The sequence below is a fragment of the Eptesicus fuscus genome, chromosome 2 (assembly GCF_027574615.1).
Source record: "Eptesicus fuscus isolate TK198812 chromosome 2, DD_ASM_mEF_20220401, whole genome shotgun sequence".
In the NCBI taxonomy this organism is placed as follows: Eukaryota; Metazoa; Chordata; class Mammalia; order Chiroptera; family Vespertilionidae; genus Eptesicus; species Eptesicus fuscus.
Window position 1 is genome coordinate 63680912 of NC_072474.1, and position 14732 is coordinate 63695643.

A 14732-nucleotide genomic window follows, 5' to 3' on the forward strand; every position below is an offset into this window, starting at 1 on the left:
AAATACAACTAGAGGTCAGAACGGACATCGTCCAGAACCACAGGAGAGCTGGCGGACTGAAATGCCCACAGCTGGGGGGAAGGAGAAGGCCACGGGGACAGTCGGGGAAGCCGTAAAAGCCTGAGGTATGGAGAAATGGGCGGAGACACGAGCACACGCGCCTGCGGGGAGGATGGAACTGGAGAGGAGGGGGCGGCTGATGACCTGGCCGGAGTTCACTGGCAGGAAGGAGATAAAGGCTCCGGAGTGCGCTGAGCACCGGCTCCGATTGCACTGAACCCCATTCCGGGCGAAACCCTGGGAAACTCACTCACTTTCGCAACTCCGCCGCCCCCGCAGGCTGCCCGGCCCGGGACGCTGGGGACGCCGCCGCAGCGGCGGCGCCCGGAGCCCGGCGGCCTCCCAGCACCCGTCCCCGCCGCGCAGCCCCCGCGCGCCTGGTGCCGCGGGCCGCGCGCCCCGCACACCGGACGGAGGCCCGGGCGCCCGCTCCGTGCACCTCCCGGCGGCGCTAGACTTCCGTAGAGTTGACTGAATTCAAGGGATTAAGAAGTATAAATTGGGGGGGCGCCGCGGCGGCGACGTCCGGAACACGGCGATGGTGGTGCCTGGAGCTCGGCAGCCGCCCAGCGCCTGTCCCAGCCGCGCGACCCTCGCGCGCCTGGTTCCGCGGGACGCGCGCACCGCGCACCGGACGGAGGCCCGGGCGCCCTCTCCGTGCACCTCCCGGCGGCGCTAGACTTCAGTAGAGTTGACTGAATTCAAGGGATTAAGAAGTATAAATTGGGGGGACGCCGCGGCGGCGACGTCCGGAACACGGCGATGGCGGTGCCTGGAGCTCGGCGGCCGCCCAGCGCCCGTCCCAGCCGCGCGGCCCTCGCGCGCCTGGTTCAGCGGGACGCGCGCACCGCGCACCGGACGGAGGCCCGGGCGCCCTTTCCGTGCACCTCCCGGCGGCGCTAGACTTCAGTAGAGTTGACTGAAATGAAGGGATTAAGAAGTACAAATTGAGAAGTTTGAAAAAGATGGCGGCGGAGGTTAAAGGCTGTTCTGTTGCCTCGCACCCAGCGAAATCGGAAGGGATGAGGTGTGGAGGTGCGTGGGTCTGGCTGGTGGCGGGGGAAAGGGGCTTTTGTTCCAAACCTAAGGGAGATTAGCTCTCCATCACCCTGAAACCCAGCTTCTGGCGAACCCCGGGAGACCCAGATGCCTGCGGGGAGAGGCGGGACTCTTGCAGAGGTGCGCCCAGCAATCAGTGTTTGCTGCGCTGGAGTGCGGAACGAGGGGACTTAGATACATGGAAGGCAGACTCACAGCCATCGAGGCTCGCCGCACCATGGCCTGTTGGCGCCCTGAGACCCCGCCCTGCCCTGGGACCCGCCCCGCACGTTTTGAAGACCTGCCCCGCAAGTCTTGCAGGCACACCTGCGCCCCAAGCAACGGCTTATGCTTGTGGGTGGCCTGCCCTCTGGCAGCGGACCAGATGATCTGCTGTTCTAGTCGGACTGCTCCAGGGCCACTCAGACAGGAGGAAGAAACTACAGTTTTTGCTGTAATCCTTGCTGAGTGCCTAAGGCAGTAGCTGATCTACACCCCATTGGAGACCCAGAAACGAGGGCATCTAGTGGTCTGTGGGAGATGACACCAGATTTCAACCACATGCATAAGGGACACATTCAACGGGAATATTCAGTGAGCGCCAAAGCTTTGCTGCACCAAGACCCGGCCCATAAACGTGTCTCCTGCACAGCAACTCTTCCTTTATAGACAAAGAGAGCCCCCTCAGTGACACCAACAACAATCAAGACTTAACTATACAAAGGAGGACCAAGATGGAGGCATAGGGCGGAAGCCTGATTGTTGCCTACCACAACAACTTTGAGACTACGACAAGAGAGCAGAGCAGACACCATCCAAGACCACCATAGGGCTGGCTGAGTAGATGCTCTACAACTAGAATAAAAGAGGGGTATGTGGGATGATGCTGATGCCGGTGACCCAAAGACCACACTTTAAGAACTACAGCTCAGGCGACACAAAAGAACTATGTCTCAGGCGATACAACAGCGGCCTGGAACGTGCTCGGCGCAGTTCCCCCGGCGGTCTCCGGCTGAGGGGACGGCTCCACTGGCAGCCAAGCACGGACAGACGAGCCCCTATGAGACATGGGGTGGGAGACCCCGCGCTTGCTGACCTCTGAGTCCGTCAAGAATCTCAACGCCCCGGAAGCGGCCAGGTGCGCATGCTCGGCGACCGGCCACCGATGCAGACCCAAGGGCCGACGCAGCGACGCCAGACTGGCCCACCGCCATGCACCGGGTGCACCGGAGCTTCGCCGAGCCGCCGCCCGACGAGTTCTGCAGCAGCCATACTGGAGCTCCGGAAGGATGGCCAGGGGAATTGCTGAGGGGGGATTGACCGGCAGGAATTGGGATCGGGAAGACGGGGCCCCGCTGAGACCCAGGTGCGGGCGGGGTTGCGCGCCTCTGGGCTCGGGTGTGGTCACACGCCTCTGGGTATAAGTGAGGCCTCACGTCCCTGGGTCTAGCTGAGGCCACATGCCCCTGGGTCCAGGTGAGGCCGGACTCCGGGTCCGGGTGAGGCCAAGTGCCCCTGGACCCAGATGACGCTGGATCCCGTGCCCGGGCGAGGCCAAGCGCCCCTGGGTCTGGGAGAGCCCACACACCCCTGGGTCCAGGCGAGACCATGTGTCCCTGGATCCGGGTGAGGCCGCGTGCACCTAGGCCCGGGTGAGCCCAAGTGGCCCTGGGTCTGGGAGAGGCCAAGCGTCCCTGGGTCCGGGTGAGACCATGTGTCCCTGGATCCGGGTGAGGCCTCGGGCACCTAGGCCCGGGTGAGGCCGCGTGCCCCTGGGTCTGGGAGAGGCCAAGCGTCCCTGGGTCCGGGCGAGACCATGCGTCACTGGATCCGGATGAGGCCTCGTGCACCTAGGCCCGGGTGAGCCCAAGTGGCCCTGGGTCTGGGAGAGGCCAAGCATCCCTGGGTCCGGGTGAGACCATGTGTCCCTGGATCCGGATGAGGCCTCGTGCACCTAGGTCCGGGTGAGCCCAAGTGGCCCTGGGTCTGGGAGAGGCCAAGCGTCCCTGGGTCCGAGTGAGACCATGCGTCCCTGGATCCGGATGAGGCCTCGTGCACCTAGGCCCGGGTGAGCCCAAGTGGCCCTGGGTCTGGGAGAGGCCAAGCGTCCCTGGGTCCGGGTGAGACCATGTGTCCCAGGATCTGGGTGAGGCCTCGTGCACCTAGGCCCGGGTGAGCCCAAGTGGCCCTGGGTCTGGGAGAGGCCAAGCATCCCTGGGTCCGGGTGAGACCATGTGTCCCAGGATCCGGGTGAGGCCTCGTGCACCTAGGCCCGGGTGAGCCCAAGTGGCCCTGGGTCTGGGAGAGGCCAAGCGTCCCTGGGTCCGGGTGAGACCATGTGTCCCTGGATCCGGGTGAGGCCTCGTGCACCTAGGCCCGGGTGAGCCCAAGTGGCCCTGGGTCTGGGAGAGGCCAAGCGTCCCTGGGTCCGGGTGAGACCATGTGTCCCTGGATCCGGGTGAGGCCGCGTGCACCTAGGCCCGGGTGAGCCCAAGTGGCCCTGGGTCTGGGAGAGGCCAAGCGTCCCTGGGTCCGGGTGAGACCATGTGTCCCTGGATCCGGGTGAGGCCTCGGGCACCTAGGCCCGGGTGAGGCCGCGTGCCCCTGGGTCTGGGAGAGGCCAAGCGTCCCTGGGTCCGGGCGAGACCATGCGTCCCTGGATCCGGATGAGGCCTCGTGCACCTAGGCCCGGGTGAGCCCAAGTGGCCCTGGGTCTGGGAGAGGCCAAGCGTCCCTGGGTCCGGGTGAGACCATGTGTCCCTGGATCCGGGAGAGGCCTTGTGCACCTAGGCCCGGGTGAGCCCAAGTGGCCCTGGGTCTGGGAGAGGCCAAGCGTCCCTGGGTCCGGGTAAGACCATGCGTCCCTGGATCCGGATGAGGCCTCGTGCACCTAGGTCCGGGTGAGCCCAAGTGGCCCTGGGTCTGGGAGAGGCCAAGCGTCCCTGGGTCCGGGTGAGACCATGCGTCCCTGGATCCGGATGAGGCCTCGTGCACCTAGGCCCGGGTGAGCCCAAGTGGCCCTGGGTCTGGGAGAGGCCAAGCGTCCCTGGGTCCGGGTGAGACCATGTGTCCCAGGATCTGGGTGAGGCCTCGTGCACCTAGGCCCGGGTGAGCCCAAGTGGCCCTGGGTCTGGGAGAGGCCAAGCGTCCCTGGGTCCGGGTGAGACCATGTGTCCCTGGATCCGGGTGAGGCCTCGTGCACCTAGGCCCGGGTGAGCCCAAGTGGCCCTGGGTCTGGGAGAGGCCAAGCGTCCCTGGGTCCGGGTGAGACCATGTGTCCCTGGATCCGGATGAGGACTCGTGCACCTAGGCCCGGGTGAGCCCAAGTGGCCCTGGGTCGGGGAGAGGCCAAGCGTCCCTGGGTCCGGGTGAGACCATGTGTCCCTGGATCCGGGTGAGGCCTCGTGCACCTAGGCCCGGGTGAGCCCAAGTGGCCCTGGGTCTGGGAGAGGCCAAGCATCCCTGGGTCCGGGTGAGACCATGTGTCCCAGGATCCGGGTGAGGCCTCGTGCACCTAGGCCGGGGTGAGCCCAAGTGGCCCTGGGTCTGGGAGAGGCCAAGCGTCCCTGGGTCCGGGTGAGACCATGCGTCCCTGGATCTGGGTGAGGCCTCGTGCACCTAGGCCCGGGTGAGCCCAAGTGGCCCTGGGTCTGGGAGTGGCCAAACGTTCCTGGGTCTGGGTGAGACCATGTGTCCCTGGATCCGGGTGAGGCCTCGTGCACCTAGGCCCGGGTGAGCCCAAGTGGCCCTGGGTCGGGGAGAGGCCAAGCGTCCCTGGGTCCGGGTGAGACCATGTGTCCCTGGATCCGGGTGAGGCCTCGTGCACCTAGGCCCGGGTGAGCCCAAGTGGCCCTGGGTCTGGGAGAGGCCAAGCGTCCCTGGGTCCGGGAGAGACCATGTGTCCCTGGATCCAGGTGAGGCCTTGTGCAACTAAGCCCGGGTGAGGCCACGTGCCCCTGGGTCTGGGAGAGGCCAAGCGTCCCTGGGTACGGGTGAAGCCAGATCCTGGGTCCGGGTGAGGCCGTGCGCCCCTGGATCCATCCGGGTGAGGCTGGGTCCCAGGCCCGGGTGAGACCACGCGCCCCTTGGGTATGGGTGAGGCCACGTGCCCCTTAGTCCAGGTGACGCCGTGCCCCTGGGTTCGGCCGAGACCAAACCAGAGGGAGTCGGACCTCCATTACCACCATTTGTCCACCATCCAGAGCTGAGGGGTCAGTGCTGACATGTACACATAAGGAACTACTGGACATCGAAATTGGGTCTCAAAAGAACTGTTGGTCCAGGGGGAAGCTCGCTACAGATTGATTCATTTGCCTGTCAGCATAAATATTATTGCTCGTCTCACATTCAGTTCTTATTAGTATATATCTAGTGACATTTGATCTCGTTCATCTAGAGGAAATGATGAACAACATAGACTGAGGAACAAGAACAGAACCAGAAGCAAGGAGGCATCGATCGGACTATCGGGCCTCAGAGGGAGGATAGGGGAGGGGAGGGGGAGGGTGGGGGGAGGGGGAGAGTTCAACCAAAGGTCCTGTATGCATGCATATAAGCCTATCCAACGGTTAAGTTCAACAGGGGATTGGGGCATGCGTGGGGAGAGGGGTGGGATGGGAATGGGGGGATGAGGACAAATATGTGACACCTTAATCAATAAAGAAATTTAAAAAAAAAAAAAAAAAAAAAAGAAAAAATTAGGATATTACCTCTTTATATGTATAGATGTATTTTTACTTGTGAACTTGAAAAAGTAAAAAAAAAAAAAAAAAAAAAAAAAAAAAGAAAGGGAGTGGACTGACAATTCTCAGGGGGGAGGGGTGGGAGGGGTGCAGGAAGAGACTGGACAAAAATCATACACCTAAGGATGAGGACAGTGGGGCGGGGGGTAAGTACAGAGGATGGGGTGGGAACCGGGTGGAGGGGAGCTTCGGGGGGAAAAAAGAGGAACAATTGTAATAACCTGAAAAATAAAGATTTATTTTTTTAAAAAAGAAAAGCGAGGCTGCGTTGGGCACAAGAGCAGGTCTCAGCCCATCCTCCGAGCCCCCGCCCGGCCCCTCCCACCGTGGCCCTGGGTCTCCTGTCTGCTGGCAGCCCCGCTCCCGCTGTCACTCCCATCCGCTGATGGTGCCAGCTCCATTTGCACCCACTGATGGCGCAGAGCGATTGGGACCGGCGCCAGCAGCAGGTGCAAGAGGCGGCTGCTGCCCCAATTGCCCCTCAGGAGCAGGGTGAGCTGGAGAAGCCCTCAGGGGCAATTGGGGCTAGCAACCGCTCGCACCTGCTGACACACCAAGGGATTGGGACCAGCACCGGGTGCCAGCAGGGGGTGTGAGTGCTGGGCAGGACCATGGTACATGGGAGCAAGGAATTTTCAGTAATCACCAGAGGCTCCCCCAATGACAGCGACTGGCACCCCACCTTGGTCTGGTGCCCCCACTCCTCTGCTCCACCATCCCACTGCGGCCGACGCCACCATATTCTGCACTCTGCCACCTACTGCCGACGCCCGCCATGTTTTGTGCATGGTCAGCGCACGTCATAGAGACCATTGTTCGGTTGTTCCACCATTCAGTCTATTTGCATATTAAGGTTTTATATATAGAGATAAGGATCTCACAAGGAGATGTAAATATCCTGTTCTTCATCAAACTTTCACCCACTAGCTCTAACATTCATTGAAGTTTCTTGCCTGCATCAGTTATTATTTTGATGGCTGCCAATGGCAGAGCTTACACTCTAATGGGAAAAGATAGCTACAATAGAACTAAGTAAAAGTAAAATACATGGGATGGTGATGTGTCACAGAGAAAAGTAAAGCAAGGAAGAAGAATAGAGTGTTGGAGTTTCTAATTTTAAGTAGGGCTATCAGGAAAGACCTCAGTCAGGAAGGGAAGACCTAAAAGGTGAAGCACCTGAACAAGGCCCAGGAAGAAGAGATAGACGCGAGGCCTTGAAGTAGAATTTAGCTGGAATGTTCCATCCAGAAACAATTGGGGAGGAGGGGCAGGAACAGAGTGTGTGGGGTGTGGAATAGAATATGATGATGCCAGAGCATTAGCAAGGGCCTTGGAGGCTATAAGAACGTTTACTCCGAGTGAACCGGGAACTCACTGACATGTTCTAAACAGACTGATATGATGGCTTCTTGTTCCTGGAAACTTAGCCTCTGCCCACTCATTGCTCCCATGTGAGGAGAGCAAGTTGTTAATCTTCCTAACCTTGGCTCCCTCGCTGATAAAGTGGTAAGAATGATGCCTTCGTTATGGTGGTATAGTACAAGTCACCTAAGATAATGCATGGAAAAAGCTTAGCTCAGAGCCTGGCAAGTAATAGTGCTCAATAAATAACAGTTACCATTTTTGTTCTTATCTCAGAACATGACTCAGCTGATTTCCCAGGGCAAGGCTGGGTTCAGGCCTGGCTCCATTTCTCCGCTGTGCTTGCTCAGCGCCTGACTCTCAGCACTCCCTGCAGCTCTCATGTGTGCCACTCACAAGGCCGATAACACACAGGAGTCCTTCCTTACCTTTGTGACTGAACCGTGGACTTCCTAAAATTACGGGCAAAGTGTCATGTATTTGTAGTTATGTACATGGATGTGAGTGGATTTCTCAAAATGGTCCCTGACCCCAAAAGGTATGAGAGAAGGAGCACTTAGCTGGACTCTATATGATAAAAGTTCTGGGTACAACTCAGCAAATAGCTAATTTTTTGAGTCTCTGGGAAATCACTTGGAGGCATTGGTTTTCTCATCTGTCATGAGGAAGTTGCGCAAGATGATTCTAAGGTCATTTCTAGGTCTAGGATTCTATGACAAAATTCTCAGCATACACTAAATAAGTGTATTTATAGACAGTGTATCTTCCTCCTTGTAACAGACCTTAAAAATGGTGAGTGAGACCCGGCCAGCATGGATCAGTAGTTGAACCAGGAGGTCAGGGTTCACATTCCCAGTCAGGGCACATGCCGGGGTTGCCGGCTCGGGTTGCAGGCTCAATCCCCAGTAGGGGGCATGCAGGAGCAGCCAATCAATGATTCTCTCTCATCGTTGATGTTTCTATCTCTCTCTCTCCATTCCTCTCTGAAATCAATTTATATGTATGTAATGGCAAGTAAGTCCTAGGACTAATTTGTGCTTTCTGCTTTGTTTCCTTTTTACATCTATGCAAACTGTCCTGGGGCTGCTACAATGCAGCCTCTGACTGATTGGCCCCTCCCTTCATGGAGCAGCCAATACAGCATCCCTTAGGCCAGGGAGGGGCATAGCCTCTGCTGGAGAGAAGGAGAAAGGAAACAGCTGCCATCTGCTGGGATAGGATTTTGACATATAGTTGCTCATTTACTACTTAAAAGCTTTTTGTGGCACCAGGACCGTGGTCTCCACTTTATAGATATGGAAACCAGGCGTGAGACAGGCTTAAGGTCACAGGACATGAAAATGCTGGTTTATTCTAACTCCAAATGTCTGGTTTCTCCCACTTGATCATCCTGCCTTCCTGCATAGATGTGTGGTCAACCACGTACCACAAGTCGTTCATTTATTTGCTCAATCAGTGGATCGATAAATAGTGCTGATAACAAGACCCTGTTTAACCAGAGAAGTACTAGTCCAGTTTAACCAAGCAGAGCGGTGAATGCAGAGTCTTTGTTTCTGGCACCCATTTCCCAAGAAGCTATTCCCCTCGAGGCATTTGTATCCCTTATGAACTTCAACATGATGCCAACCTGTACTTCATTTCCTCTTTCTTTGAAAAAGGAACATCTTTTCTTCTCTATAGTCTCTATATGTATATTATGAAACAGACTTAGAATCAGGTTGTGTTTTCTATAAGTTTCCTTAGGTTTCTCAGCAAATAATAATGGGATTTTTCCCCCTAAAAACTACCTGAGCCTGACCAGTGTAGCTCAGTGGTTGAGCATCGACCCATGAACCCAGAAGGTCATGGTTCGATTCCTGGTCAGGGCACATACCTGGGTTGCAGGCTCAATCCCCAGTAGGTGGCATACAGGAGGTAGCCAATCAATGATTCTCTCTCATCATTGATAATTCTTACTCTCTCTCCCTCTCCCTTACTCTCTCTGAAATCAATGGGGGGGGGGGGGGATATATATATATATATCTGAGGTAAATAGGGCATAGACATACTGTCTCATTACTAAATGAGAATGTTTTCTTCTTTGTGGCATAATGGTAGTTTAATGAAGGTTTAAAAGATTTTTAAAAATAAAAAGTAAACAATGAATTAAAGACTGAAAAGCACAAGTCCTATGAGGAAAGATTAAAGAAACTGTGGATTATTTATCAGGGAAAAAGAGAAGGCTACAAGACTGAATTATCTTCAGGCTGAATATCCGTTCCTCCCTCTGACGAGGGTCACAACTTTAGATGAGTTTTAACATTGCTATTCATTTGTTCCCTTTTTCCCCACATGCTTACTCTGGTAGATGAGAATCAAAATCACTGTAGCAACAGAAAAATTTTCATAAAAAATAGAGCACTTGCTCTGGCCAGTTTTTCTCAGTGGTTAGAGCATTGGCCTGAGGACCAAAGGGTCCTGGGTTCGATTCCTGGTCAAGGGCACATACCTCAGTTGTGGTTTCAATCCCCAGCCCTGGTCAGGGTGTGTGCAGGAGGCAACCAATTGATGTGTTTCTCTCACATCTATGTTTTTCTCTCTTTCCCCCCGCCCCCTGCCTTCCCTCCCTTCCACTCTCTCTAAAAATCAATGGAAAATATATCCTTGGGTGAGGGTTAAAAAAAAAAAAAAAGAATAGAGCACTCATAATCTCAACATTTCGGAGCTCCTAACCCTTATAAACTCAATCTACCATAGCTATCGCTTTCTTCCTCATTTTCTCTCTGCTCACACTATAAATTGGGAATTGTATTTACTCAACACTTTTTTAAAAATTAGCGCTATCAAAAAAAAAAAATGGAGCTCAAAATTATTTCAGTCCATCAAGTCACACCATCATAGAATCTGGTTGTCAGACTCGAGCCTCGTGGATCACCCAGTGCCTCCCGCACTAAGCAGGTTCCTCCAAGGGCTTCTCTACCAGAGGGTCAGTGAGAGCCCACCTGGACTCTTCCAGAGAGAGGGCCCTCAGAACTTTGAAAGTAGCCCATGCTATGGCTTTTCCAAACATCATTCGTTCCCTTCTTTCTTCCCCCCTCCTCCCCCCCACATAATTATATGCCCCTCTCTCACTTTGGACTTTCTCCCTTGCAGAACATGAGAGCTGCCAATGAAAATGGCTGAGGGCTGCAAGATGAGGCTTGGTCTGGCACTGCTCACCAACTATAGAAAAATTGGTGCATCACACCACTTGCTTTAAAGGGGACCATTCCAGAAAGACCAAGCACTGCCGCCAATTTGCTATGTGATCTTAGCAAGTCTTTTAAGTTCTCTGGGTCATCAGAAAAATGGGGATAATGTCACAGAATTCTCATGACAAGTGACAAAATATATGTTTTAAAGGGGTTGGGGAAGCTATGCAAATGCAGGAAATGGTGTGACTATGTTTGTAGACTATATGTGGACTCATGTGTCTGTGTTTTTTTTTTAAACAGGGATCCATTTGCAATGATTCCCTAATGCTGATGTGCTTCCCTCTGTGCACCCTTTGTCAACTCAAGAGAGATATTGAAAAAAGAAAAGAAATGAATGCTTTTTAAAGATGTTCGGTATGTTGGTGGAAATTCTTGATTTATGAGTATCAAAATGAAATTTCAAAGCCGTCCTTTATTTCCTTGGTACGGTCTCACAGAGACATGAGATACTCCTTAACAAATGGAGGGCAAATGACCTTTAATTGCCAGTCTACACCCATCAGTTGGTAGTCACTTTCCAGAGCCTGGATTGAAAGGACTAAGCCTAGCTGCATAGGAATTTTGTGACTTTTTAAAGGTGTCTGCCTCAACAGGAGTGGCCATGAGATGTGCCAAATAAACCATAACCATCTTAGGTACCCCCTAACTTAAGGGGGTAGAGATATGTGTATGACCGAATAGTCATCTGTTTAAGCCTGGATCTCAAGTCCACGGCCACCAACAGTAACCAACTGAGACGCTATGCTGTGTGACTGTGTAATGTACCTACTTATGTGTTCTTATCAGTACCGCAGTATTAAAATTATAACTCATTCTCCAAAGTGGTGGGAAACTCTTTTAGTCTCTATAAACTATGTGTGGACAATTCTCTGAGTTATCCAAAATGCCTGATCACATTTTTAGTCTTCTCGCTTCTTCCTGTTTCTCTCAGGCAAGAGGGCAATGGCTTATCCAGTCCTGTCCTTCGATTTCTTCTGCCAATCCCCATAACATTTGCAATCAGAGTTTAGTTTTCACATGGAAATGGCTATTCTCTGTAAAAGTCCTTGATCAGGATGGCGCATTCACGTGTATGATTGGTTGATGCTGATACCTATCTGTCTCTCTCTAAGCTATTTTTGCCACACGCAGCACCAAGTAATGTCCTCTTCATGAACCATGCTTCAGTGTGTTTCATTTTTAGTGCCATTTGCCTTCTGATTGTTTTAAATGGCTTCCCTCAATGACCGAAGTGCTTAACTCACTTTCAAGCAAATTCAAGATGGGGAGTTTTCTTATCATTATACCCTACCTACTAAGAATTGACTATTATCTCTCTTCCCAAGCAGTGATGCTTTAAAAAAAAAAAAAGTTTTTTTATTGATTTGAGAGAGATAGGAAGGGAGAGGGGAAAGAGAAACATCCATCAGCTGTCTCCTGCATGCCCCCTACTGGGGAAGGAGCCCAAAACCCAGGCAGGTGCTCTGCCCAGGAATCCAACCAGCGACCCCTCGGAGCATAGGATGATGCCCAACCAACTGAGCTACATCTGCCAGGGCAACAGAGATGCTTTTCTAAAGGCCTATGTTACCAACCTGACTCAGAATTGGATGCCACGTAGCCCTTGAGGAATTAGAACGTGGCAGTTGACTGGTCTAGTCATCATGAAAAAGATTGTTTTAGGTTCTCTGCTTTTTAGATACTGTTACCTTCACATGTGTGATGATTGGTTGTCATTTGGTTGACAGACGTTAACTGCGGCAGTCTACAGAGCATTCTGTTGGTTCACTCAACCACCTAGCAATAGTGCCTGACACATATTGTGGATGAAAAATGAACACAAGTTTCAGGGAGAAAAAAAAAAATTGAAGCCCTAACCTAGGAGGCTCTTCTAAATCTTAACTGGTGGTCATGATTCTTCCTAATAAACTGTATTGAACCAGGAGCCATGGTCTGATGTAGATTTTAAATATGTAGAAGTTTGGCAGTACAGTAGGGGTGGAATAGAAGTTTTGATAGTTGGAACAAAATCATCTAAAGAAAGGTGGGCCCGATAAACCCTAACTTTTCATTCATTTGTTCTTTTCTTTCTCTCTCTCTCTCTGATTCCCACAGGTAAAATTTACATTGTGGTGAAAGAAAATGCTGGTATGAAATGCTGCATTTATTAAGTGCTATCTCACCTCAAATATTAGAAATTAATGCAATTAATCATATGGTTTCAAACGGCTTCAAGACATTTTTATTTCCAGTTAATTTGGAAAGAGATATGTTTCCAGTGCTATTCTGTAAGGTAACTGCCATTAAAAACATTGATTCCCTCAACAGTTCTTGTGTCTTTAAATGTTGCTTCCTGGGGAATTACAACAAACTTTTAAAAAAATGAACCCAAGGTTGTCAAAGTTGAATCATGGGTAGGTGGAGATTCTTTATTCTACTTTTCTACCTTTATATGTGCTTGAAAATGTCCACAACAAAGGCTTTTAAATGTTGTCAAGTAAAAAGCTTATAGTATTTTGGCTTTTCCCTCCACTGGGAGGCTGGGCGTTACCCTGTGTGTCCTTCACCCCAGGCGAGTGTGGTCCTCTCCCTTTGGGAGCCGGAGTGGCATTTGGCACTTCTTCATGGTCTTTTAAAGTAAACCCACTCCAACAAGGTAGAGTTTATTTACTGTAGATAATAGAAACAAAAGAGAGGGTTTCTGTTTTCCACACAGGAAACCTAACTAAAATTCCCATTAGGCATTTCTATCCTCCCCGAAGTCATCGCCACACACCTCCTCCCCCCAGGTTAATGTGGCGTATCGTTATTTTTTATTGAGGCCCGGTGCACGGATTCGTGCACGGGTGGGGTCCGCCGGCCTGCCCACATGGGGGCCATCGGCCGGGCTGGCAGCGGGGAGGGAAGGCAGGAGGTCGGCCAGCCCAACCCCCGATCGGCAGGAGCCGTGGGGCGGTTGCTGTACGTCCCACGGGTCCCCTAAAACCAGGAACGGCGCAGGCACCCCCAGAGCACCAGCGCAGTGTATTCCCCCCCCCCCCGCCCCCCACACGCTCCCTCAGTCTCCTCCCCCCCCTCCCCACCCCCCCAGCTTCAGGGCCACAGGAGGTGCGGTGCTTCCTGGGAGGTGTAGCGTGCTTCCTCCACAAGGGCCCTCTGTAGACTGGGCTCTGGGCTTCCGAAAACTCTAGGTGTACCCCGTGTGAGGGCACCAGGCACTCACCCAGGTCGGCCTTATCCGTCAGCACAGAGTGGAGGACCTGGGAAGCCGGCTGAGGTGGGAGGAGAGAATGCGCCTGTGCGCTGGGCCAGCCTGTCCTGTGAATCCCAATCATGGTAAAAAGGCGGAGGCAGGGCGGGCTGAGAATGGGGTGCCCGCGGCCGCCGGCCAGGGGCACAGCACAGGAGAAGGCTTTGGTGGCTGCACAGCAGCCTGAGCGCAAGGAGGCGGTGGCTGCGGCGCAGGTGGGTGGTTGCACGGGGGCGGGCACAGGTCAGTGATGGGCAGTGGTGGCATGCAGGGGTTGCAGTGTGCCCCCATTGCGTGCCCCCCTCGCGTGCCCAGGGAGCCCTTTCTGCACCCGCCTCGCAGTAGCGTCTGCCAGGCAGCCTGCGGGGCTAGGCTGGAGTTGGGGGTGGAAGGCGTGGCTGCCCCTAGTGCGGGTTCTTTCAGGCAGGCTTTCCCTCAGTTCTCACCCTCTTTGCTGTGCGTTCCTCCCACTTCCCGGCCGGGCCTCCCTCATGGCAGCCGCATTTGTAATTTGGTGCTCTCGAGGTCTGGAGGAGCACAGCCAGGAACCAAGCCCCTGTCCGCCCGGGGGCACCTCAGAACAGGAGACAGGGGTGCCTATTGGGGGTAGTGCTGGCCAGGGGGAGGGGCTGCAGGAGTTTGGCCGCTGCAGTGTGCATCATAGCGACTGGTCACTCCAGTCATTCGGGTTGTTCCACTGTTCAGTCAAATATATATATATATATATATATATATATATATATATATATACACACACACACACACACACACACACACACACACACATACTAGGGGCCCAGTGCATGAATTTGTGCACCTTGAAAGGAACTTTGGGCTGCGAGGCTGCAGTGGGCACAGGTGTGGGTCTTGGCCCATCCTCCGTGCCTCTGCCCAGCCCCTCCCGCCGCAGCCCCTGGTCCCTCTCTGCCAGCAGCCCCACTCCCGCCACCACCACTCCCATGCGCTGACGGGGCTGGCCCCACCCGCACCCACTGACAGCGTGGAGCGATTGGGGCTGGCACCAGCAGCAGTGGAGCAGGGCCAGCATTGTCAGCAGGTGAGAGCAGC

At 53.9% G+C, this 14732-nt stretch overlaps 1 protein-coding gene across 2 annotated transcripts in view; it reads left to right on the forward strand.

Annotated features, from left to right (window-relative positions):
- The window catches only part of PLAC8 (placenta associated 8), a 33192-nt gene extending 20453 nt beyond the window's left edge, over positions 1 to 12739 (forward strand). For both annotated transcript variants that reach the window (XM_008143598.3, XM_054723347.1), the window contains exons 4-5: positions 10676 to 10789; positions 12530 to 12739. In XM_008143598.3, the coding sequence (XP_008141820.2) occupies positions 10676 to 10780 (105 nt within the window). In that variant the 3' untranslated portion in view covers positions 10781 to 10789; positions 12530 to 12739. The remainder of the gene's footprint in view (positions 1 to 10675; positions 10790 to 12529) is intronic.
- The last annotated feature ends 1993 nt before the right edge of the window (positions 12740 to 14732 follow it).